This window comes from Aedes albopictus, chromosome 1 (assembly GCF_035046485.1).
Source record: "Aedes albopictus strain Foshan chromosome 1, AalbF5, whole genome shotgun sequence".
Lineage (NCBI taxonomy): Eukaryota > Metazoa > Arthropoda > Insecta > Diptera > Culicidae > Aedes > Aedes albopictus.
The window spans coordinates 202,933,166-202,960,597 of NC_085136.1; the positions used below are offsets into that span (position 1 = coordinate 202,933,166).

The following is a 27,432-nucleotide window of genomic DNA, read 5'->3' on the forward strand; positions in this document are numbered from 1 at the left end:
TTAGATACGTTGGGACTGGACCTGCTCGCGCCGTCATATAACAGTTATAACAGTTACTGTCAAAACACATTTCTTCTGTGTTTGTGTGATCCTTCTTCATCACGCACCGTTGCGCGTGTGTTGGTTCCAGTTTGGAAATCATTCGTTCGTTCGTCGTTCAGCTCAGCTCAGTTTTGCAGTCACCATCATCGAGATCCAACGCAGAAAAGCGTAATTCCTGTCGTGTCTCTGTCGTTTCAGTCGTGAATTTTACTCGCCTCGTAAAAGCAAACTGAACAAAGTGTGTTGTAAGTGCCGGAAAATCCCATTTCCCCGAAGTGTGAAGCAGCCACAGGGTAAATTTTTACGGCTGGTCACAGCCCCTGGCAAAAATCCTGGCTGGCCCGTGGCCCGCAAAACGAAACAGGCTCTGGATCTGCCTGCCGTGGAGATTTCGGTGAGGCCCCACAGAAAAGGCGCAGGAAACTAATGGCTGTCCTTGTTTTGCGTTTTCGTCATGTTTCTTTTCCATCGTCATCCGTCGACGGCTGCTGATTATCGAATATCGGATATTACTCAGTGAACGGAGCTGAGAAGAAATTTACATATTCAACTCTGCTTATTCACTTGATTGAAAAGTTATCAAGTAGAAATAAGGTGAAGTGTGTGGAGCAGTGTTCAAACTCCTAGGGAAATTCGTGAGTGGGAAAGCTCTGGAGGAATATCAGCAACTTGTAGAAGAAAATGTGCTTAGTGCTTCCGAAGGCTTTCGAAGTAGTGTCCTAAATCCTTGGAAAAACGAGTGAAATAGTGAAGAAAAAACAAACCACAGAAAAGGTTTTACTATGTTTATTTTTTGACGGAAGTTTCTGGGATAAAACCTAAAATTGCGTTTAGTTTGTTTTGTTGCTGATTTTATATTCTGACCACGGGTAATAAGACATCGCTTGGATTAGGAAGTACGACGTAAGGATATCCGTCAGAACGAAGAAAATCTGAAATCACAACAAACTGGAGAAGCAGTTCGTCTGCGCAAAAATCACTGCTGTCTAGGAATATCTTTCCAGCCACGATGGATTCCCTGCGAAAATGGTTGAATAAGCCCAAGGTTTGTACACTTTCAACCATTACTACCGTACCATTTGTTTCAACTATACGATCTCATTGTATATACTACAATCATATTCAACTCCACTTTGAAAATTACATTGTCCAAGGATAAAAAAGAGTTCAAAAGATACATAGCCATTTTAAAGCGAAAACCACATCCAAAAATTACGATAATGATTAAACCTCGGATCGGTGTAGTGTGCAATGTCTCCTTTAAGTCTGTATTTGTGCCTGTGAACAAGACATTGCTGCCTTGCTTCAGTAGTACGGTCTCTGTACGATGTTTCTCTTTGTATAGAAAAGCCCGTAGATTGCGAAAGTTGTTTCTTTTTTTTTTCGTTGGCTTCGTAAAGGAAGTATCCATAGGTACCAAGACTCGTTCCAACGCGGAAAACATGAACGAAAACATCGCTAAGCTGCTGTGTTGCCAGCAGCGGTGCGTAAAACATTTGAACTTGAATGGCATGAATTAGTTGACCTTAAAATATCACATCGCTGTTTGAAAGTCGTCAATTTTGTTATTATACCTCGCAATACTCTATTGATTACTGTTTTAACCCGTTAAGGGGCGAAGTATCATACAATAATTGTTTCATGTTATAAATTCTTCAAAGCCGATCCTCAACATCGGAGAACTTATTGAAGCCATAATTAGGTAGCAAAAGTTGTAAAAATATTCCATATGGTTACACACGATGGAAAATAGGGTATGTGTTTCATCATTAATCTCACGCTCCCATATTTATCTTATTCGAATACAAGCGATTACGGCACCGATTGACTCCGTTCTTTTTGTTTTCATGGGTGCTCACTTCTAACAAAAAATACAAAAATAAGAAACAAATCAAACAGCGCTTCAATCCTTTGTTTTTCGTAGGATGAAAATGGGAGCCACATGCTTAAGAAGGGAACCAATACCCTATCTATAAACAAATGAAACAGAGTGTAATTGTTAAAAAATGTTGAACTGTCTTGGTTTATTAGTAAGTTACATGTCCCGTCCTAAGATTATACTTACTGACGCAGGAATTAATTCACCAAAAAAGTTAAGTATCGCCCAGCACATATCGAAAATCCGAGAGCCTACGAAGATGTTGTCTTCAGCAATGCTGCTCAGAATCCCAAAAGCAACGACTATACTGAAGGCGGCATCTCCGTAGGTCCTCTGGCTCTTTTCGAGATATTCTAAGTGATGCTTCTTGTAGCGCAAGCAAAAACTCAAATTATCATATCTCATGGTTGAGTTGTTTCACGCGCGATTCTTGACTCGCCATACTCACCGCCAAAAAAATCATGAGTTGATTCATCTCATTATTTTATTTTTATTATCGTTTATTTCGTAGATGCATCCAATACATTTTTATACATAAAGTTCTTCATCGTGATACGGAATTCCTTACATCGATTATATAAACAAGACTACATTAAGTATTTATAACGAACCAACTACAAATGAACATGGAAGGAAAATACAAACAAAAACCTTCGAAATAACTACAGAAAAACAGGATAGAAAAGGAAACTTAAATACTTATATCACAGTACTACAAAAAAAAACTATGCGGCCAACTCTTGTAAAAGAGGATTTATAGAGGTCGATTCATCTCATGATTTCACTCATTCCTCATTCACTCATTTCTTGGTGTTCCTAATACTTACATCGAAGTTTTTAGAATTGTATGATAGAACAAAAGCAAATCTAGCGTACAACAACATTGAATGCCGTACAAATTGATTTGGATTCGTTTTACAAGCGAACGACATGTCGGCGCTTGACTCGTGAGTGCGAGATTTTGCATGAAATTCTCACGCGTGAGAAAACGATTCAGAATCGCGTGCGAGTTTGCTCACGCAGGAGCGGTTCATGAGTGTACTTTGAGTGTGAGTTTACCAACACTGTTTGGGAGAAACCAAAAGATGAATATAGCAGGTAATCCAGAGAGGAGCCCAAAAGGAAACTTCCGAAGCAATTCCTTGTCAAAACACTGGATGAATTACGGGAGAACTTCATGAAAAAATCCCGGAAGATAGTCCCGAAAATATTCCTGGAAGTATTCTGGTTGGAATCCCCGGAAAAGTCACTTATGAATCTCAGGAGAAATCTTCTGAAGTATCTCGTGAGGAATCACCGAAGATATCCCAAGAAGAATCCCGTGAGGATTCACCGAAGAAATCTTAGGGGCATCCCCGGTAGAATCCTGGGAAACAATCCAGGGAAGAATCTTCAGAAATTTCTCTGAAGAAATGTCTAGATCAGTCCTTGGCAGAATTCCGAAAAACAACTCCCTGATTCCGGAAAAAAAACCTTGGAGTCCGTGGAGCAATATTTGGAGATATCCCAGGAGCAAACCTTGAAGACATCTACATCCCCGTAGGAATTCATGATGAAAGAATCCAGGCAAGTGCCGGAACCAAACTCTGGACGAATCTCAGGAGGAATATCAATAGGAAACCGTAGTAATCCTGGAAGGAATCGTTGTATAGATCCTCGAATGAATCAGGGAGCAATCTTTGAACGAATTCCGAGAAAATCTTAAAAGGAATCCCTGATGAAATGTCATGTATTCTGTGGAATTCGAGGCAGAATCTCGGGATGCATATAAAAAAGAAGTCCTAAAGCAGTGCTGGGAGGAGTTGTTAAAAAAATCCCAGCAGGCAGGCTTGTCCGCACTGAGCGCATGAACATTCTGCTTTTTGGATTTACACCATCGAGTACATCATAAATTAAAAATCTTTCATCTTATCAGATAAAAGGATGTTGAAATATTAGCAGGAATCTCTGATCGAATATCAAAACAAATCTCTGTGAGAATCCTGGGAGGACTCTCTGGATACACCACTGAAAGAATCTCACGGAAAGATCCTGAACGAATCCCTCGAAGAATGCTTGGAGCAATCCTTGAAGAAATTCCGAGATAAATATTTGGTAAAAATTAATCATGACTAAGAACCGCCGGAGGAAATCCAAAAGAAATCTCGGAAAGAATTTCTGGATTAGTCTCGGGAATTACCTAACCTAAAGGAACTCTGGACGAATTCTTGGTAGAGATCCCAGTAGGAATTCTGGGAGGATTTCCGGTAGCGATCTTTGGAAGAATTCCATGCGGAATTACTAGGAAAATCATGGTAAGAATACCGAGAGGAAGCCTTCAGCCTTGGTATAATTCCGAAACAAAATTTCGCAGATTATTCCGAGAGCAATCTGTAGTAATTTCGGGAGAAATCTTGCTACACCTAAACCAATTTGATTGTAGTTTCTACCGAATCCATGGTAAAAATAAGAATTGCAGCAACATTTTTTATCCGAATGAAACATTCTGTTCATATACTGAAACATAGTCAATGCGACCATGTGTAAGTCCATCGCCTAATGGGGGTAAGTCCGGCATGCCTTTTTAATAAGATAATCCGACGACTTTAACTATTTTTGGTTCTGTTTTTCTTGCTATTTGAATATGCGCGATAATTAGACTAAAGGGGGTGGCCAAAATGTTTGGAATAGGCAACTTATTTTTCTCTCACAAAAACGGTCAACATGCTGCAACTTTTCATAGAGTGCAGCAAAAAATCTCAAATTTTGACTGTTTATTAACCTGTTATATGTGCATCATTGGTACAATTTTGAGCTGGATTGGTTAATCTTTCGCGAAACTAGAACCGTTTTCGTAAAACACTATTTTTCAAACAGCTTATTCTTGAGCTGTCATATTTCAGAAACCAGTGAACTGAATTGAATGAATATTTGAACGTTTATCAACAATATATTAGTGCTTCACAAGTTATTGAAACATTGGTACTTTTTCAACATATGACAAAGTCATGGATTGCAACTTTTTGGATTTTTCTCGAAAAAATGTATTTTTTTACATCAATGTCATTAAATCTTAGTTTTTTTTATTCCTAATCACTTAACCTAATTACAGCTCTATTGTCCACTAGGGCACTACGTGAGCGATTTCATTTGACAGCTGCACTTACATTTTGTACAACGCCTTCTATCTACTTTATCGAACTGGTTGCCTTTCTGCTGCTTTAACTTTTCTACCCTATACATGGTAGAAGGATGAGCACAAGGATGATGGATGGCCGTTGTTCCTTTCCAGTCCGATTGGGGGTCCATTATGAATATCAGTGCGCCGATGTCCAGGTATCCGGGTCCGTTTGAGCCACGAGGCTCAGAAGAGGGTCGAGTGCCAGCCACTCTCGAGGGAAGAGCAACTGACGAAAAATTGCAAGGGCCGGGGCTGGGAATCAAACCCATGACGATCCGCATATGAAGCAAACGTGTGACCAACTACGCCACGGGCCCCGGCTAAATCTTAGTTTTGATATCCATAGATTTTCTACTTCTTCTCTCAAGATATCTCTAATACATAGGTTCCCAAACTTTCAGGTCACGCGACCCCCTTTTGCCAGAAGACGTAGTTTTCGCGACCCCCCATAGAAATTCCCTCATTTGTTGTCTGTTACAGTAAAAAAAAATGTCTGTCCTTCGCGACCCCCTGGATGAAGGCTGGCGACTCCCCTGGGGGGTCGCGACCCACAGTTTGGGAAACCATGCTCTAATATATATTGAATGATATATTGAAGCCTGATTAGATTATAGGAAGAACACATTTAGTATTTTTGTATGGTATTGTAAATTTGACTTATTTTTCTCTATATGAATGAAAATGTCAAACCGGTATAACTTTATTCGTCGTGCAAAAATATTACATTTTATAATGTCGCATCAAGTATCAATATATCGTTGATAAACGTTCAAAATTCATTCGATTCGGTTCACTGGTTTCGGAGATATGCCATTTCAAAAATTGATTGTCTAACAAATAATGTTTCACGAGCACGGTTCTAGCTTCGCGAAAGATTAACCAATCGACCCCAAATTTGTGCCAATGATGCACATGATGCAATAGGTTGACAAACAGACAAAATTAGAGGATTTAGATGCAAAAGAATGCTGTACCAAACCAGGGATCAAACACAGATAGCTTTAGTATAGCTTTATCCTGAAGCCCATGAATTCTACAGATGGCCTGTCTGTTTCGTACTATACTATATGACTCGATTTTGTCAGCCCTTAGTTACACAAGCAATTCCTTGAAGAATCACTGGACGATTCCCCGGAGAAATTCCTAGAAGAATTCCCGAAGGAATCCTAAGAGGAATTCCCGAAGGAACCTTGCAGAATATCCTTGAGAAATCTCGCCAGTAGTCCCTGGAAAAATCCCCGTAGCAATCGCCGGAGAAATTCTGGAAATGATCCTTTTAGTACTTTCAGGAGAAATATTTCTGCAAAATCTCCAGAAGGAATATGAAAAAGAATTCCTGGAATAAAAATATTAGGAATTTCTGTGAAAATCCTAGTGGAGTCTCAACAAGAATTCCAGGAGGAATTACATCAGAAAAAACTGGAGAAATCCCAAGCGAAATTTATAAAACGGATACAGGATGAATCGAAGGAAAAAAATCAGGAGCTTTTCTTGAAAGAATCCATTGAAAAATCGCTGAAAAAATGCAAAGGGAATTGCAGAAGGAATAGGACAGATCGGTGAAGTACTAGATTTGTAGTAATGAGCTGAATTTTAGTATGGTGAGAAGGTTAATTCTCCGTTTCTGCAGTGAAATGGTGCAAAAAGCGTGGGTATTATGATTCCTTGCCTAATTTGATGCTGTTTGAGCAAAACTTTGGGCAACAGTGTTGTTGTTTTCTTCATTTCTGCAACATAAACAACATAGTTATCCAAAGTTTTGCTCAAACAGCATCAAATTAGGCAAGGAATCATAATACCCACACTTTTTGTACCATTTCATTGCAGAAACAGAGAACTGACCTTCTCAACATACTAAAATTCAGCTCATTACTACAAATCTAGTACTACACCGAACGTGCCCCATTGCTAAGCAACAATTTCAGGAAGAATCCAAGCAGGAACTTCTAGAGGAATCCCAACAAGAACTCCAAGGAAATATTTTTGGAAGAATCACCGTTGGAATTAGGGTATTAGTTCCCTTATTAAGCATGTGGCTCCCATTTTCATCCTACGAAAAACAAAGGATTGAAGCGCTGTTTGTTTTCTTTCTTATTTTTGTATTTTTTTGTTAGAAAGAAGCACCCATGAAAACAAAAAAAACGGAATCAATCGGTGCCGTAATCGCTTGTTTTCGTATAAGATGAATATGGGAGCAAAAGATTACTGAATGCACACATACCCTACTCGAAAAATCCCTAGAAAACAACTCTAGGAAATTCCCTCAGGAGAAATCCCTAGAAAAATCATAGGAGTTTTTGAAGGAATCTGAGTATAGAATGGAGAAATCACAGAGAAACAGACTCTCAACGCCTTCCATCGATCACCTTTTTAACGGTTGATTCAAATATTCAGTAGTAGGTCGATTGGCCACTCGCGGCGCTGGTGTCGTTTTTGCTCCTGCTTGACGTTTGCTCACTACCGCCATCTAGTGGCGGCCCGGCCAAACACAGTACGTTTAGCATTGGGCGATTACGTTTTCATGACGATGTTTTTTGATGAAATTTGTTCTAAGTGTTACGTCTGTTTCTCTGTGGAGAAATCTTATCAAAACGTTGAAACAGGGTAAAAGTTTTACCGTAAAACAAAGATTCATATGTGAATCCCCGAATGAATTCCTGGCAGGATGGAAAAATTTCAATAGGAATTTCTGGAAAAAACCATTGAAGCAAATATTGGAAAAAAAATCTGGTGAAATACTATAAAGAATCCTTGTAGATATCCCTGGAAAATTACATTCTGCATATCTAGAGGAATTCTAATAAGAATTCTTAGCAGAGCAATACTAGCATGAAAAAGTGGAAGAAATTCGGTATAATTTACTGCATGTATTTATCTATGAAGGAACCCTTCATCTCCAACTCCTGGATTAATCTCAGCTCTCTTGTGGGATCCCAGGAAGATGCCATGGAATCATTTCAGCAGATATTCTTTATTTTTTTTTCTTTTTGAAAGATTACTAGCCGATCGCTGAATAGCTCTGAGACCTCTGAACTAGGCCTTGGATAGGAAAGAACATAATCCTTCTGAAACAGTTTCAGACGCGCACGGATGGGGTGGCATCCAAGAAGACACTGTTGCAAACTGACTCGGAAGGTTACGGTAGAAAATGTGAAAATTTGTTTTTTTTAGTAAGGTCTATGGGCCTGTCCATAAACTACGTAGACTCTTAGGGGGGACGGGTGGTCTGGCCAAAGTCTACGTTCCATACAAATTCCGAAAATTTTGTATGAACAAAAGTCTACGAGGGGGGAGGGGGGGGGGGGGGTGTCTGAGATAGCCGAAAAAAGTCTACGTAGTTTATGGACAGCGCCTATGTAGTTCGTTAGGCTCCCGTATTTTTTTCAGTTATTGGTCATAGATTCCAAACTTTGGTAGCGTTACTGCTTTGCGATTTGTCTTATCAAACGAAAGATGTAGTTTCTTCTTTATTAAATTGTTATGACAAAAAGTTATTTTCATTATGTTAGTACATATGTTAGTACATAGTCAATATGTTTTTGCGTCATTTATAGTTGAAAATAATTTTTTTTTGTTCAAATTGCTCAGACTCATTGGCCTCAACACTAGCTTCAAAACTGATGAACCTGTACACCAAACACGGTCGCAACGCACGGTCAACTACAGTCAGATTTTTTATGCGCGGGGGATACATACCGCGTAGAAATACCGCGTAAAAATAAACCGCGTTAATTCAAAAATCCGCGTAAAAATAAATCGCGTTTATTCAGAAATCAATTCAAAAATCCGTGTAAATGAAAACCGCGTTAATTTGAAAATCCGCGTAAATGAAAACCATGTTTTATAACTTTTAACTCAATAATTTCCTTCTTGATTTTATATTAAAAAAATAACTCAACGAATTATTTTAAGACAACATTTTAAGATTTTTGCCTGTCACTCAAAATTTCTACAAGTTACACAAACTGCCAAGCTATTGTTTAATTTAAACAATAAAGCAGTTTAAATGTTTAAAGCTTGATTGATGACTTAAAAGCCGACATCAACCTATCACTCACCTATTTTTATTTTGGCCACCAAACCCAACATGGACCCAATACCTGATCGATGTTGGTCCAACAGTGGCCCAGCATTCGATAAAAATTGACCCGACATTAGATATTTTTTTCAGTCTGGTGGAATTTTGCAGGGTTTTCTCGTATTTCGTGTCCAGCTACTTATTCGAGAGACAATGTATTCAATTGACAAGGATTCGCTTCTCATTTGATAGGTGCTCTGATTGCATGTAATCGTTTTGAACATGAATAGAAGGAAAAATGACTGAAAAGATTTGTTGGTTAGTGTTCAAATGAATGAGATGAAGTTTTGCAACACTGGTTTAAACCGGTTCGTTTTTAAGGCTCCAACTCACAGGTGTCGCATAAGTGTCGAAGTACAGGCAGTTAATCATGTTTACTTAACCTTCCGTAACTCGCGCGGTTGCCCACCACCGTCAGCACCACGCTAATGCTGAACACGAAAAGCGAAATTATTTCAACGTGTTGAAAAATACAACAAGGCGGTCGCTCGAGGGTTAATAGTTAAAGGTCACAAAGCATTCTTAGGAAATTTTGGGATATTCCAGGTAAGTGTTCTGGAACCCAGTTTTTAAAGTCTATGGCTATGACAGTAGTTTCTCAAGCTAAAAATAGTAACTATACATAATTAGACAGGATTTAAATCAATAATTCGTCCCCTTAATGCTAGAACTAGGTAACTCGAAATTTGACGTTTTTGAGTTGAATATACCATTATATCGAGCTTTTTAAGCTCTATAATATATCCAAAGACCAATGAAATACGTTTATAAACGACGAAAATATTCACCATTTTCAAAACTAGGTATCTCAGTGTAGAATACAAGAACTGAGTGCTATAACTAGGTAACTGAGAAAATCATATCTATTTCCAACCACACAGGTTAAAAGCTGTCGGACGCTTGGACGTGAAAATGCTACTAGTCATTCTTTTGTCAGTAGATTGAAAATCTACTACTGTTTTTCATTTTAGGCCTAAAAACTTAAAATATTTTACTTGTATTGATTTAGCTAAAATCTGTGATTGTTCGTTGATGATTGTTTTATGAACATTTTGAGGTGTCAAGTGGTGATATAGCAGGCATCCTAGCAAATTCAGTTTATTTCAATATGTGAACCCTTTTTAATTTGCATACTGCAACAAGAAAACTGAAAAGAATGATATTAATAGTGGCATAAACTAGGTATCTCAGAACATCTCCTCCATTATCTATGTTGCAGTTTGAGTGCTATAACTAGGTAACTCGACAATTTTTCAACCATGTATTGTTTTTATCGAAGGTTTAAACCAAAATAGTCAAAACTTTTTTGTAGCAGAAAGAGTAGAAGCTGAATAAGCATTCAATGTAAAAAATAATTATTTTAAAGGCTCCATACCTTTGGAACAACTGCATGAAAAATTGTAAAATTTTCAAAGACGTTTTTCTCGAAACTATGATTTTCGAGTTACCTAGTTCTAGCATTAAGGGGACGAATTATTCCAAAATAGTTTTAAAATATTCCACATCAGCCAATTGAACAGCCAGAAATGAACATACTGCCCCTCTTGGCATGTCAGTCCCATGTTGTTTCTAATGCAAATCATATTTTTGTTTCTCACGAGCCCATTTTAAATAAATTTGATATTTTTCTCGCCTCATTTCATAGCTCAATATGCCACGAAAAGTTTATGTATCACATGAATTCAATTTTTTGAAAACAATTGGAGTTATAGTGCAAAAAGTAAGGACCTTTGAAAAACAACATGCGACTGACATGCGAAGAAGGGCAGATAATAGACATAATAGATAAAATAATAGATATAATAATCTGATAGATAGATACAATAAAAGATATAATAATAATCTCTGGACATAATGGATTACAAGTCGTAGATTTGTACAATGAAAAAAGTTCATGTAATCCAATAACGATTTGGATGTCCTTAGACATCTCAACAGATCTGATGCTGTCTATTGAAGCTTGAGATGTCCAGTAAGTCATGAAAGATTACAAGTCGTAGCTTTGTAATATGAAAGAAGTTAACGGTACACCCGTAGACTTTAGGATCTAAACTCCAGATTAGTTTGGATGACCTAGCCTAGGATATTCCGACTGATCTGAAACTGCCTATTGAACTTTCAAAATACTTACTGGGCATAATAGATTACAAATCGTTGCTTATAATGCAAAAACTTACCGTTACAAATGTAGACTTTAGGATCTAAACTCAAGAACAGTTTGGATGTCCTAGGATATCCAGAAAATTACTCTGCATCATATTCTACCTTTTTCATGCTGTTAAACAACAAAACTACAGAAATATGTAGAAAAGCTCTATAATAAGGTTTGGAAAAAATCCGGCTTAAAATGAAAAATCCACGTAAATGAAAACCGCGTTAATTCCAAAATCAGCGTAAAAAAAAACCGCGTTAATTCAAAAATCTGCGTAAATGAAAACCGCGTTAATTGTAAAATCCGCGTAAAAAACCTGGCTGTATAATTAAAAATGGGTAGTCAGTTCAACAAATATACGGTAATACGAAGAGCATGACAGTGTTACACAGGGTTTGTAACAAATGATAAAAAAAATGAATCTTTTAGGCTCAGTGTACCAGTTATGGCTATTGCACCTCAAATTCGCCATAGTTGATTTTCATCCTTTAAAGATGCAAACCAACAAGAAAAATTTCGTGAATAACAGACGACGTTCACAAAAGATGATTGCAATTATTCAAACTTCACAATTTGCTCAAATTATGATAGAAATAAATCATTTTCCTTAACTTTTCGGCTTCCTTGCACCCTATTTCGCCATAATGTACCAGTTATGGCAAACACCGTAAGGTATGCATGTAAATAGTGCGAAGTGGAACCCAAATTAACAAATGTGTCCATAACTGGTACAGGGTTCCTATCATTGGCACACGCTGTAATAAATACTGAAAGTAGTTTTGGCTCCGTTTCTATATTTTTCCTGTAAAGTATGAAAACTAATCAATCATTTGACATATCGATGACATTCGTCGGTCTTCTTCTTATTTTTGTCGAAATAGTTTGTCATAGGTAGTGCGATAACTGGTACAGGCACCCTACTTAATTTTCACGATAAACCGCGGTATTTTTTGAATAAAATGTTCTCTTTGCTGCATTCACGTGGTATTTTACCAAAATCTTGGATGATTTAAAATTGTGAAGTTTGAATAGAAAGTTTTGGAAGGAATTTTGGGAATTGGATTGGGACTAAGAACACCAGTTTACAGCATTTTTGAACTCGGTAAGCTGATGATCATTTTTGGTGTAGAATCATGCTCTGAGTTCGACAACGCGATGGAAAAAAATTACAGTAGAGCGATTTTCATCAATCTGACGCGTAACCTGCATCGCATGGTATTATATTCAACTTTTAATTTATGGAAAAAGATTCAAAATTGGTTGAACAAAATGCAAGTAAATTCTATAATTTAAAAAGTTGTAAAACTCAATATTGAGCTAAAACTCAAAAACTGTTCTACTTAAAATTTTTTGAAGCACGGTTTCGAAATCAGCACTAAATTATGCTTCAAAAATTTTGGTCGTTGACAGAAGTTCACGACTTTCGTTTTATTTTGTAAACTAGTGGAATTGGGTATCGGGTAAGTCGTCGTGGAGGTGGATTCTGCAAAGGGCATTGGAATTGCTAGCTGGGCGTTATTGATCCGGAGTTCTTGGCAGACGATTTTGTCTGGCGCGAAAGCTGAGAATTTAAGGGCTCTGACCAGGATCCTTCTTACAACCATAGTGTTACTTAGAAGGTGTGACGGAAATTCAATTGACATGGAGTAGACGGAAATAGAATTCGAGGGACAATTATCTAATCTTATTATTTTAAGGAATACTAGTTATTAGAGTGAACACCGCTAGCCATCATGGTTTCCCATGGCGGAAATCATCATGGTTACAGGTCGCAAGCCGTGCGGCTAGAGGCGTCAGTCATCTAGACGTTTCGTAAGCCCCGGAGTGTGGGTTCGATTCCCGCTCCAGTCGGGGAAAACTTTTCGTCAAACGGAAAATTCTCCACTGGGCCACTGGGTGTTATGTGTGTTGTCCGTTGTCATATGTTAGTGCTTGTTCAGTCTGTACAACCTCTTGTTGAAGACTGTGTAGTGTCTTTTTTTTTAAAGCCCTGGCAAAGTGTGGAACGTTTTGATGGCTGTGATCCCTGACCATCATGTAATCAAAATCCCAGGGATACTCAAGTGACCATACTGTTGGGTTGTGGGGGTTGCGTGTGTGGGGTGCATATATTGACAAGCATTGCTATGGATCGTTAGGGCTGCGTAGGAGCGGGGAATGGATCTACGATTGCTGAATTGCGATTATACCTACTGGTATTGTCGTGATTCAACAGTCTTGGCGCCGCTTTTCGCTTGCGTTCGGCCTTGTTGGTTTGTTTAGGCGGTGCGGGTAGGTCTCTATGTACTTCGTACGTGTAGTGCGTACGGCTTCAGCATTGTGGTTACTTGGGTAGCGCAGGATATTTGGTTTGGGACTGAAGGGGTCGTCATTGATTCTGCCGACACCATTGAGTGCTCATAGTTGGCGGTTGTGTTGGTGACGATTTGTTCAGCTTTATAATCTCAATTATACCACGTACAAACTTTGGGAAGAGGGACTGCTTTGTAATGCAAGAGAGGGATTTAAACTCTGCGTTACGGGTTGGGTGAGGTCATGCAGATAGAAGCAACCCAGGTGACCGTGCGGCTCGGGTCGTGATGGATGCATGAGGTGCGCTACCTTGTGGGTGCAGTTGAGTCCGGGTTGGAGTGAAAAGAGACCCTTCTCTACCTTAGATCGGTTTCGGTTGTACGTGCGGGGTAGTGTTTGTCTTATTTGTGACGTGTTGTGCGTGATTTGCAGCCCGAGCTGCATGGTTACTTGGGAAGTATTGTGCTCTGCAATCTAGATTTTGGTTTTAAGGTGAAGCTATGGCTGGGCTGTGCCTTTGATTTGTTAGGCACAGGTCGGGAGAACTGGTGGCGGTTTGTGCTGGAGGGTTCGCTCGATTGGTTATTCACTGGTGGTGTCCAGTCGATCGAGTGTTCGCGCAGCCTGTCATTTGGTTCTTGGGGTTTGTGCTCTCGAGGTTCGGGGCGTTGCTTCATTGTATCTTCACTTTAATACCTATATTCCTTGTTTGAATAACTGACTATTATGTCCAGGCGCTTAACTCATTCTATTTCATAGATTGCCAGATTTGAGGGTAATGGTTCAATAGGGTGTTAGCAATCAGAGTGGATTAGAACGAGTTGGCGCCTACAATACACCAACACTAACACACATACACCAACACTTACACGCACACATGCACCTACAACTAGCTGTAAAAGACCAGTGGGCGGGACAACGGTGCCTACCCAACAGTTGTAGGTGGGGTGTTTGGCTTAGCTACATGACTTGGTCCGGCAAGCCCATAAACATCAATTGGTAGACGTATTGCCTAGTGAAAAGACAACGCAGATGGGCGAAAGCCAGGGGATGCGTTGATAATAGCAGAATAGCAGAAGGAATACTAGTTATTAGAGTGGATCATCGTTTATATGGAAAAATGAAAAATTCAATGGTATCCCATCAGCTTTTTTGATCCCATTTCAGGACCCAAATAAGTGTGCGAAATTTGGGCACGATCGGTTGTGTCTGCTTTTTGCGCATCGCGTTAGAAGTTTGTATGGGATTGGTTTTACATGGGAAAACACACTTTTTTGCATTTATCTCATAACAAGCTCGAATTTGTCTAAAACCATGTAACCGATACGTTGAAAACATAGCCTAGGGTGTCCTGAAAAACTTTGTCGAAGACCGCGAAGTGATCTGATGCTTATGAAAAAAGTTATAGCGTTGGCATTGCTTGGCGAAACAGCATGATTTTGTTGCTATTGTTATTCCTTTACATGTTAAAATATAAACACATGCATGCGATTCGTTGGTTATAACTATTTTCACAAGCATCGGATCGATTTGTGGTCTTCAACAAAGCTTTTCAGAACATCCTAGGCTATCATTTAACAGTATTGGTTAAAAATTTTCAGACCAACTTTTTCAACTTATGATAAAAATGCAAAAAGTATGTTTTACCATACAAAATCCCATACAAATTTCAATAGCAATGCGCAAAGTGTAGACGCAACCGTTCGTGCTCAAATTTTGCACAGATACTCAGAGGACCCGAAACGGAACCAAAAAAGCTTTGATCCGAGAAAACGGTTTCGATGTCCACAGTAATAGTTATTTGACAACGTTTTTTACATGATTTAAATGATTGGTTGCCTCATGACCAGGCGTGGTGCAAGAATAAACTTGATCATTTCTGGTGTGTGCTTAGTATGACAGGAATTAGATAAAAACCTTATCACTTGAAATGTGAGACATAAGTAAAAAATAAAACACATATGTATTTTAGTTTAAACAAAGTGGAACTAGCAACCCTGACCATCGCGTATAAAATAGCACAGAACAAGAACGCCACACGAGTGTGCACTGTGCAATTTGGATGGGATTTACGCACTACCACCGTTGCCTGGGCGCGAGCAAAGCTGTCAAAATAGCGTAGACGTCCTTGTACTAACAGCGTGCGATGGTGTTGTGTTGTGTAAAAAGGGTCATTCTTTGCTCTGAGTTATTGTGTTTTTGTTATCTTCGTTTCTCATGTTATGCATACATAAGAGCGAGTATAAGTATGGACCGTATGGTGGCGGCTTCGGCGGCCGCAGTATTCCACATGTTTCGATGTGGGATTTCGAAACATTCACACTGTTTTTATCTTGTCTCTACAGTTTTTGCTGGCTTGTTTGATATTTAGGGTGTTCTTTGTTGCTCGGCCGAGGATTACCGATCTCAGTGATTTCTCGGGTGAAAACTCTGATATTTGAATTAAAGTTACTGAATGTGTCAAGATGGAATCTGAATCTGACCATCGACAAAAACATGGGAGAGCAACTTATTCACTTGATTCGCTTTGCTGATGTCTATCAAACTATATTACGAACGTTGCGAAGCATGGGATTTTGCTCAGAGATTTGTATTGTAGATGACTTTCATTCAATGTGAATCGGGGATTCCCGGGCAGATAACCGTAACTGTTAACAATGCACTGATGTGTAACGGGTTTCGAGCTACTAAATTGCTCTGTTATTCCCGTGAGTCACAAATTTAAATATCACGATCAGGGTGCTTTTGCTTAATATATATTTGTTGATCCCTTTCACTATACGCTCTCTGTATTTAACGTTTTTAAGGTTAAACACTTGGAATCTATTCCGATTTCTCTCACTCATTCACAAAGATCAAGATTAATGTTCAAAATTAGTACTCTTCAAATAATGTCATTGGATATTTTGATGTTTCATGTAAATAACATTTCAGTTTTAGATTTGTGTTAATGGATGTTTTTGCACTGTATTTTTGATCGTAAAGCCCACTATGGCCTGTCTTTTCTGAACTGATAGAAAACATTCATGTAACTAACCCTCCAGTAGTCGCGCTGTTGTATATTATACAACTCGCTTTTGAAAACAGACCCAATGCATTACCATGAGCAATGACTAATCAGTGAATGCTGGAAGATTGAATCTAAGCTTAATACCAGGGGGGCAGCGAAAGCCAAAATCCCCGTAGCTCACAACAAAAACACGTCCAAAATTGTTTGTGCTGTAAATCGATGCATTACACAATTTCTTACTGATTTATTTGCTATCTTCGCGTTGTCGTGTAATTTCGAACGATTGCACGCTAAAATTTTGATAACCTTTTGCTAGTTTTACACGTTTTACTTAAGTAATAACTTATGGTAATGACTAATTCGCAAATGTCATTCACATCCCAGATCTGTCAGAGTGCCCAAAAGTGTCAATTTCCCAAACATGTCAAATTCATGTGGACTACGGCTCATCTATTCGTGGTTGACGTGCGCGCTGCCCCGCTGCTTAATACATCTCATTTTAGTTTTGTTGATTTTGCTTCCCAAAAGTTTCCTAATATTTTTAATACGAATGGGAATTACCAAAATGCTCACTTGTTATCAACACAAGTACGTCAATTCTCAGTAGTCAAAGATGGTAAGGGGAATGTCCACCAGTGAACAGTTTATAAGGTTGAAATGATATTTCCTTCTACATGATAATTGAATCATTTGTTTGAAACACCTCAAGATCTGCATAGTAAACAACATTTCTAGGAACAAAAAAGCTATTGTTACATCTGAGCAACCGTATGTTTTAACTTTAATCAGACTTAGCCTCGTAATGATAAAAAGGTAGATATGTTTTACCAAACTTCTTCACGATTGTGGAATTATCGCAATTTTTTGAATTCTACGGTTTTTAATGCCTCAAAGCTGACTACAGCCCCCTACTTATATATACGTCTTTTTTGAGCCAGTGAGCTAAATTACAAAAGCAGCTCATTGAACAACGTGTCTGCATTTACTTTTCCGAATAATGAGCAGTGTACAGCTACATACGTAGGTACTTTGAGAGGTTTCGCGTAAAAAGAATATCGCCGGCATTCGTCATCGTTGATGACCTGCTGCTGCTGCTGCTGCAGCTACTGACTGCTGGCTCCCATTCGAGTGGCGCTTTGCCAAGCCAAGCCGGTTTATGTGGCCTATAATAGACAAACGCGCGCGTACCGTGTGTCCGTAAGCTCGTTTGTTTTCAGCCGTTCGGTGATTACGAAATTTGTGTTTTCTAATTTTTCAATGACACAACAAAACTTGGTCACACACAGCTTGGTGGTTCGTTGAATAGGTGAGAAACCAGAGCTTGCTTGGCGCTAGGCGGTGTTTTGTTGCACAGAATCGGACAATGGCTTAAGCCATTTTTGGAGTCTTCGCTCTTATCAGAAGGCAAACAGTATTCAGATACGTAATACACATGACAACATCAGGCGAAAGGCTGATACCGAAATGAAAACAAGCGCACAAAGTCAATATGGCTTTGTCCCAAAATGGGGGACCTAAACTACTGTAGAGTCTGGGTCAGTAGGAACATTGTGATTATTTGATATGATGAGCGATTCGGGCTGCCTCACTCTTTAGTTGTTTGAAAAACGAAAACTATTGTTCCTATAGCGCACTAGAAAAGTATCCCAGTAATTTTATACTTAAAAATATCGAACCACAGCCACTGGGCAACACATTTATTGGCTGATCGTTTACTGAAAAATGCTATTACCTTGAAATGTGTTCATGAAATCTCAAAATTGTTGAATAAAAAAATCCAAACGAGATCCGAATGAACGCTTTTAACGATCATTTTAAATCTTCTTAGTTATGACCTTCTCAACCAGAGGCGCGCATAGTTTTTCTTCGCGTTTGACGTTTCACGCTAGCGCCTTCTGGTGGAGTTGTTGCACAACGCAGACTTTCGTGAAACATGTTCAAGGTCGAAGGTTTTTGACAAAAACTAATCTAGGTGTTATGCCTGTTTGTCTGCATTATTACATAAAATTTTTGACATTAACATGTTTCAAAAACTTAATAATTTCATGCAGCTTAGATTTGACCTCATAATGCTCATTGCATCCTCCTTACACAACATGTTGGCAGACACAGAGATTGCTTACCGGGAGTCCAAAACGGAAGGTATGTTGTTTAAAAAAAAAAATAGTGTTTGGACATCAGCCGACACCTTACACGAATGAAATCGCGGCCCAAATTCAATCATGGCTTTTTTCGATACTTGTGGTGTGATGATAGAATAGTGTAACCATCAACCAATTTCTTCATTTGTGCTGTCAGATGATCAAGATCTCCTAGCGGGCCTATGCAAGATAATCATCAAAGGTGAATAGACGTTGGTAACAATCGGCTCCTTTAGCGCCGCCTTAGTCAGAGAGTCCGCTTTCTCATTACCCGAAATCGATCAATGTGAAATGATCCAAGCTGTTTTTCTTCTGTTACATCTTTTGAGGTGAATTTCTTTGATTATAAAAAGAAAACGGGGTTTTATTGGAATAACAAAAGGCCTTTTATCTTCCTCTTCCTACTTTCCTTTTCACTGCGCTCCTAAGCTTTCCTAGCTATCTTCTTCTCACTCTACCAATAATCACAATCACCTCCATCCAGGGAGTCGCGAGGAACAGTCGAATATTTTACTGTAACAGACAACAAATGAGAGAATTTCTATGGTGGGTCGCGAAAAGTACGTCTGCTGGCCAAAGGGGATCGCGCCTTTTTAAAGTTTGGGAACCTATGCTCCAGAGATTTATCGAAGGGTTCCTCCAGAATTTTCATGTGTTTTTCCGAATACTATTTAAGGAATTCTTCAGAGGATGCGTTCAAAAATTTTCTACTTAGCTGAATAAAAAAATTGAACAAATCAAAGGGACATGTCATAATTGTCTAGTTGTTGCTATGATTTCAAAACTTGTTACTGTTATGCTATTGTTTATATGTTGATCAATAGTACAAACATATCAGGTATCAGTAGGTCGGCTCTAGAGGCACGTTCTCCTCCATTCGGGAAATTTGTGCCATCGTCATGAACACGAGCCTATTCATCATTTACCTGACGGAGAAGGGAAGGAAAAAGGATAGGACATGGGAAAGGACAGGTAAGGGAATATGATCGTCATACTCGCAAAAGCGTACCACAATGGGTTCACATAGCGTCCTGAAAAGGACACTGTAATAACGCATAAGCGTGCCACAATGGGTTCGAACAGCGCCCTGAGAAGGGCACTGTGATAGCGCATAAAGCGTAAAGAGAGCCTATAGCTCTTTACCACAGCGGGTCAAGAACAACAGAACGTCCTGAAGATTCAGGTGTCTGAAGTCAGTTTCACTTAATAAGTGTTTCCCGAGTACTCGGAAACGCAATTGCGCAAAAACTGGACAGTTACATATTAAATGATACGAAGTTCCATAATCGGATTCACAGCTATCACATGCAAATGAATCAGCTTGCTGAATATTCGCCATGTGATAACTGAGTCGACAGTGGCCAGTCAATGCTTTGACCAGCATGCTGCAATTCTGCTTTGACAGATTTGTTAGATACTTTGCCACCCCTAGAGATGGCTCAGTACAATACAATTTTGTTTGACGACATGACTCCAAACTATTCCAGTATTGTTTGTGCTGAGTGGCAGCCCAGGTGTCAATCTGAAGCTTCACCCAACACTTGGATACCGGAATAGCTGGCTCAGGGCCAATGAAGTCATGTGATGCTCCAGTGCGAGCTAACTCATCAGCCAATTCATTTCCAGCGATGGAAGAATGGCCAGGTACCCATACAAGGTGAACAGCCTTTGCTGAATTCAGCTCCTCAATTTGAGTTCGACAAGCGATAACTATCTTCGACCTGGAGTTGGCCGAAGCAAGTGCTTTAATAGCAGCCTGGTACAGATTTAAATGTGGCAACACTGGACGAGAGGATGAGGAAGAAGGAAAAACGGCAGGTCCGGTTTATGCTGGTTTAGAGGAAACCACGGAACATGTTTTGTTCGTGTGCCCGCGTTTTCGCACAATGCGTGACCGCATGCTTGCCACATGCGGGGAGGACACAACTCCGGAGAATCTTGTCCAGAAGATGTGTACGGATGAGTTCGGCTAGAATGCTTTCAACGGCTATCACCCACATCGTTTTGGAGCTACAGAGGGGGTGGTGCGTGGACTCAGAGAATGGTTAGTACAGACGCGATACAAGATGTGGTCCAGGGGTTCGGAATCGGCTTCATAGGTCATACCGGTGCCCTGCGGTCGAAATCGACCCTTACAGCGATTAAGTGGCCGCGGAGACAACATCCTGGTTAACGTTGCTTTCGTGGCGTCGGTCTACTGGGTTGGCTCCGAGCCGCGGTTGGAAAGGGATCCCCAGTAAGGGCCGGGGCAGGTGGAGGGCTTACTGTCAGCAACCTTCTGGTGCAGCTGATAGGGCCTGAAGGGTAGTACTACCCTTGCCTTCAGCTGGTCGGATCGTATTGCACGTAGGCATCAGTTCTTGGCTTGGTGGTTCCTGAGTCGGAGAGAGTAGTTCTGGCTTTTACTTTTGTTGTAGAAGACGGCCTTAACCCCACACTACCCGGACCTTCCTGTTCGAGTGTCTGTTGAGTAGATTTGCCCTCATGGTTTTGAAGAAAAAAAAAAAGAAGAGGAGCTATCGAACTCTGAGAAGTTGTTACGATTGATTGGTGTTAACCGAAGATGGGCTTATCTCCAGCGTCATGTATCAGTAGTACACACTTATAAGACGAGGATTCTGTTCGAACAGCTTTTCAAAGTTTTCTATTACCATTGGATTGTGTAAGTCAAATTTATACAACCTGAGGTGAACGCATTGAAGCTTCCGTAAATGTGTTTTCGCCGCGTATTGAAAATAACATTTGTTAACATTTGTCTCAGATAAATCCGTAACTCAATTTGAAGAGTTCTCGTTTTCGACAGTTTTTCCCTAAGCCGTATGAAAGTTCCTGAAAAATTGTTTTATACGTCTGTGACAGTAAAAGCCTCCAAATTTATTTCATGGACTTTGGATTTTATTAAAAATTTTGACAGTATTTATAACAAATTTCAATTGGGGTTTTAAATTTTGTAAAATGTATTGATTTATTGATTTGATTTTACATAAAAGAGCATCTTTCTCTGAGCCACAATCCACAATGATTTTTTTTTCAGATTTTAGAGCTTTATTTTGGTACCTAAAATCAAGTTTGAAGATTCGACAAATCGCTCCCATACAAATTTCAAATTGATTTTTAAATAGGTTCTCGGGCACCAAAATACATGAAAATTTGGATTTCGGGTCAGTTTGGTATGCAGATTCAGAATATAGAAACACCGCTAAAAGCCAATAGAAATAAAAAAAAAATATTCGTCTCGAGCTCTACGTCAAATAAATTGTTTTCAAATTTTTTATGAGGTTTCGTCTAAAGTTTTTTACGAGTTCTCATACAAAATACTTGACAGAGCAGTATTTTGCAGTCGCCGAATATTCAACAATGGCAGTGGCTGAACCCGAATCTCTCCGAGAGTTTTAAGACCTTACATGCATTTCTCAAGCCTCTGTGTCCTTATGTGTAACATTTCTTAGTGGCAGTCAACCCATTTATTTGAATTAATTTTACCATTCCAACATTGTAGAATGATTATCAAATGTTAACATCGATAATGATTTCAATGTTATCGTAGCCGTTTCAATTAAAATCGTGCTTATCTCACACTTTAAACTAATAAATAAAAAAAGCTATTATCATAACCTTTCAGCCTATGTACTGTGCAGTTTTATCAGAATTCCTTCCGCCCAGTATACCGCAAAAAATACCCGCGATGTAATCACGTTCCTAAGGCAGTTCTAAACACCCGGCAGTGCGCAATAGACGTCACCTTCACGATTGTTATTCTCGAACGTAAACATATTCAGGCAAACCTGTTCGAACTGCGACGTGATGCTTTGCTACACTGTTGAATACCAGCTTGGAATCTAGTGTAAAAACTGGTAATGGTGGTGGTCGGTTATAGTTGTCTCGCGGCAACCGCCGATCGCGTTCCATGCGTGTAACTATGGCGTTTTCGCAGCCCGGGGTTTCTTCGGCAGAGCAAAATGAAGCAACACACCTGCTGGCTGGTGCGCTCCCATGAAAACGTCACTTTCCACCGTGCAACGTTGTCGATTGTCGTCAAGCAAGCAAACAAGTGCGCACCTGGTGACGGAGATTCCGTAGAAACTTTCCCGGCAGAGTCATCGACGGCTCTCCATCATCGACGCACGCGCTTTCCGTACGACAAAGAGACTAAAGCCCGTTTCAGGAAGTATGTTCAGTTGTTAGTTCGACGAGCACAATGCTTGGCGTTGAAGGAGCAAAAACCGCGTTAAAAAGTTGAAACAAGCTCAGCTGGTAGACGCAGTGGACGCGTCAGACGATAAAAGTCAATGAATTACAAGCTCTTATTCGATTTAGGTTCGCGTTTGTGAGTGTGGGTTAGTAGATCTGTTTAATGCGCTGTTATGAATCGCAAGCATTTTTTCTTCAATATTTAAAATTTACTTATACATAATTGAATAGAGAGAATATCATTCTTGAAGATTACTTATTTGTCATTAATACACCAATAGCTCGTTTTTCCTTCCGTATCGAACATAAAGTGTACATTTAGGATAATAGGATACAGTAGACGTTCGATAGCTGCACCTTGTCTCATTTAGCGAAGGATATCTGATATTTGCAATGACAGTCAGACGTCAACAACCCATCAAGTGACGTTATAAGTTAACTCAAAATTCATTCAACTGTTCGTTTTTGGCTAACTGTGGCTAAATTGTTTTCTTTTTATATTCACTTACTGCACTTATTGTTGTCCATTAATATTATGTCAATTTGCAAGTTCATTTCTGCCGGCGTAATTTGACATCTTTATGCATAATTCCCGAAGCGGCGGTTACGGTCATGACATCGTGCAAAACAAAACAATCTTATTATAGCTTAGCAGCGGATGGAAAATAACCAGCCAACCTCAGTTAACCGGCTGTTGTTGTTGGAAACAAGCTTAAAAGCTGATGTGCTGTTTAGGTGCGAGCCGAACAGGAGTAGTGAACGTGAGTCCTTGGCGTGTCGAACAACGGACCGGCAATAAATACGCACACGCTCGCTGCTGGTCCGGTTTCAACTTTTTGTGCATGTATTTTTCGGTTTCACACATCCGCGAAGCTGCGAAATGATGTCTTGGGCGGTATCCAATCACATGTGTTATAATTTACGAAAACACGAATGACACCAACAACGCGGTACCTATGGCATTTATGCCTTGTGGAGGTCAGTTTTTAAAGTTCGTCAAAAAGCGAGTAGTAATTTTGCTTTATATGGCAAATCAGCTTGTTATATGCTGACTTCAGTTGTGCAATCAATTGGCGGTCGATAAGGTTCACCTATGTCTCCCGGTAGTACTATAATGGAGCAGGCTAGAAGGGTTGTCGCGCGACGGTGGTTATACTATTTGTTATTAGGGTGTCCCAGAATAACAAATTGTCTTAAAGCTTGAGGCTCAACATCTAAATGAATGGTCAGGGTGTTAAAAACTAAATTTTGTATATAAAAAAATATATGATTACGGAAGCTAAAACCCAATACACGAGTTTATTACCTGAACGCTTTTGAATTAGACCCCCTAAAAAATTTCAGACACTCAATACTTGCAGTACGTTAACACCACAATGCCGGAATATCCCTTACATAATTGACGGATGACACAATCCGTACAAGTTAATGCATTTGAAAAACCAATACGCAAAATATAGGTATATGGTAATAAGGTGACTTTGGGTATTATCGGTAGGTTTGTTCTCTTCGTCATGGGGGTTTTTGTCGACCTGAAACTTGGTCGTATAATTCAGCTTGGGAAATATTTGAAGCCAAAAGGTTGAAAAAACCTTTTGACGAAGAGAACAAAACAGCCGAAAATACGTTAGTTCCCCTATATCGCTTCTTATTTTTACCAATAATGGATCTACACACATGAATCTTTTCAAAATATGAAGCTAAACTTTGTCAATTTTTGGCAAGGATTTTTTTTTGATAATAACAGTGGAAATTAAACTCCTTTCAAAATATAAGGGTTGTTAATCGTAAACGCCATTTTTAAAAGTTGTCGCTATCCTTTAACTATTGTTTGTTGGAGAATAATCCAATAACCCAGCTTTCTGACAATTTTCGATATTTTTGGACACCCTAATATATGTACATGCAATTTACCATCATTTGCCAAGCAATGCATCATAGTTTACGGTGTTTTATTCTTACGGGCTGTCCGTTTCCAAGCAGGTATCTACACATTGCGCGTACATATGTGCAGTAAATGAAAAAAAAAAACACAACGTGGCCACCGCACTTGAGAATGCCACCGATGCGAAAACGTATTTACGCTACCGCACCGCACATCGGTTGGTTAAGGGGTTCGTGCAATTATGGACCTGGATCAATGAAGCGTCACGACGGCGCGGCGGCGGTTTGGCTCCATTGTCATATGAAATAATTGTTCTGGGTTCGGTTCTGAGGTAAACTTGACTCTAATGAGTGCTTCAGGAAGTGCATGCAGTACAAATGGCTGCTTTTGGAAAAAAAACATCGTGGGATATTTTGGATGTCTGGATTGAAAATAATCATTCACAGGGGTACGTATAAAAACAAACAACAGCAATATCCCAAACAACCTGAAAACACGTGTTTAAAGACCCACTGCGCCGAATTTGTCGAAGGCCGATCGACAACGGGTCAGATCTTTACCGTAGCCTCCCGATTTTTGCGGCGTGGACGATGGTTGTACTCTCAGCAGTTGATGCTGCTCGTGGTAGACGATACGCAGCACCTTCCGTTCAAAAACTCCAAGGTCCTCTGCACGTAGGGTCCATGCTTCGTACCCGTAGAGGACTACCGGTCTAATCAGCCTGAAGATATTTAACTTCGTGTGACGGCGAACTTTATTCGATCGTAGAGTTTTGCGGAGTCCAAAGTAAGCCCGATTTCATGCCATAATGCGTCTCTGAATTTCTCTGCTGGTGTCGTTGTCGGTGGTCACCAGTGAGCCCAAGTACACGAATTCTTCAACCGCCTCGATTTCATCACCGTCGATAGAAATTCGTGGTGTGGGGCTCGGTGATTCCTCCCTGTAGCCCTTTGCCATCATGTACTTTGTTTTCGACACATTAATGACTAATCCGATTCGTCTGGCTTCACTCTTTTGTCGGATGTACGTTTCCGCCATCGTCTCAATTTTACGAGTTACAATATCAATATAATCAGCGAAATCAAGCAGCGTGAAAATCGTTCCACTCGTGTTTATCCCCGCTCTCTTTATTACGCCCTCTAACGCAATGTTGAACAGCGAGCACGGAAGACCATCACCTTGCCGTAACCCTCTGCGAGATTCGAAAGGACTCGGGAGTGTCCCTGATACTCGAACTACGCACATCACTCGATCCATCGTCGCCTTGATCAATCGTATCAGTTTTCCGGGAATCCGTATTCGTGCATAATCTGCCATAGCTGTCCTTGATCGATTGTATCATACGCCGATTTGAAATCGATGAACAAGTGATGTTTGGGCACGTTGTATTCGCGGCATTTCTGCAACACCTGGCGGATGGCGAACATCTGGTCCGTTGTGGCGCGTTCACCCATAAATCCAGCCTGATATTGCCCCACGAACTCTCTTGCAATCGGTGATAGACAGCGGCATAAAATTTGAGAGAGTATCTTGTAGGCAGCGCTCAGTAGTCTGATCGCGCGATAGTTCCCGCAATCCAACTTGTCGTCCTTTTTGTAGGTGAGACAGACAATACCTTCCATCCATTTCTCCGTTTATACTTCCACCTCCCAAATCTTTGTAATGACCGGTAATGACCCGAATGAAACGGTATTATATGACTATTATACAGGATATCATTTTCAGATGATTTATCTATATATATATAAATAAGTTTGAAGTTCCTTTGAGGCAACAAAACTCACGAATGGACGGACTAATCAGCATGACTCTTGCATGGTTCGATTTGTATTCATGGTGGATGTGTTTATAAATAAAAAAAAAAGTTTCAAAAATCAACTAAAAAGTAGGAAAATTGATAGATTACTGATTTTTTATGAGCTGGGGAGAAAATCAACACTATCGAAATAAAACCAATCTAGAGTGCGGTTCAGCAATGACCTCAACAGTTGTCAAACCAGCACATCTTGGCAAGACAAGCTAGTACTATCATAAAATGGATTATAAATCGATGATACAGTAGACGTTCGATAATTGCAACATATTTACGTTTCACTTACCTAATGAAATTCGATAACTGCAACAACTGACAGGCATCAAATTACTGTCACTTGTTGCAGAATGCAACTAATGTGCATTCGGAAAACATCGCACTGCACCAAAAATGCATGCGAAAAACATCGCATCGCTGTTGACATTTCAGTTTGACGGATAGCGGTGCCATAACTGCAAAATTGTTGCACTTAGCGGACTTGCAGTTAAAAAGCATTGCAGTTGAACCGTTTGCACCGAGCGAACGTCTACTGTACCAAGAATCATATCAATGATTGCAGTAATCATATTCGAAGTTTCAATGATAGACCGAATGGGTTGTTAAGTATCGTTAGCATTCAAAAATGCCCTTTTTCTCGAACAAAAATTTCGAGAAATCATACATGAAATTATCAGTTTATGATAAAATTGACGATACAGTTAATCATAAAAATAAAGCGAATATTTCATGAAATCTGTTTTACCGACCTCAAAAAAAGTGTACACTCCTGCGGTCTCTCGGCGGATTCTG

At 39.7% G+C, this 27,432-nt stretch overlaps 1 protein-coding gene across 1 annotated transcript in view; it reads left to right on the top strand.

Annotated features, from left to right (window-relative positions):
* Positions 1-133: 133 nt before the first annotated feature.
* The window catches only part of LOC115263719 (lateral signaling target protein 2 homolog), a 64,324-nt gene continuing 37,025 nt past the window's right edge, over positions 134-27,432 (top strand). Inside the window, exon 1 of the mRNA XM_029866970.2 lies at positions 134-1,087. Coding sequence (XP_029722830.1) covers positions 1,052-1,087 — 36 coding nt within the window. The 5' untranslated portion in view covers positions 134-1,051. The remainder of the gene's footprint in view (positions 1,088-27,432) is intronic.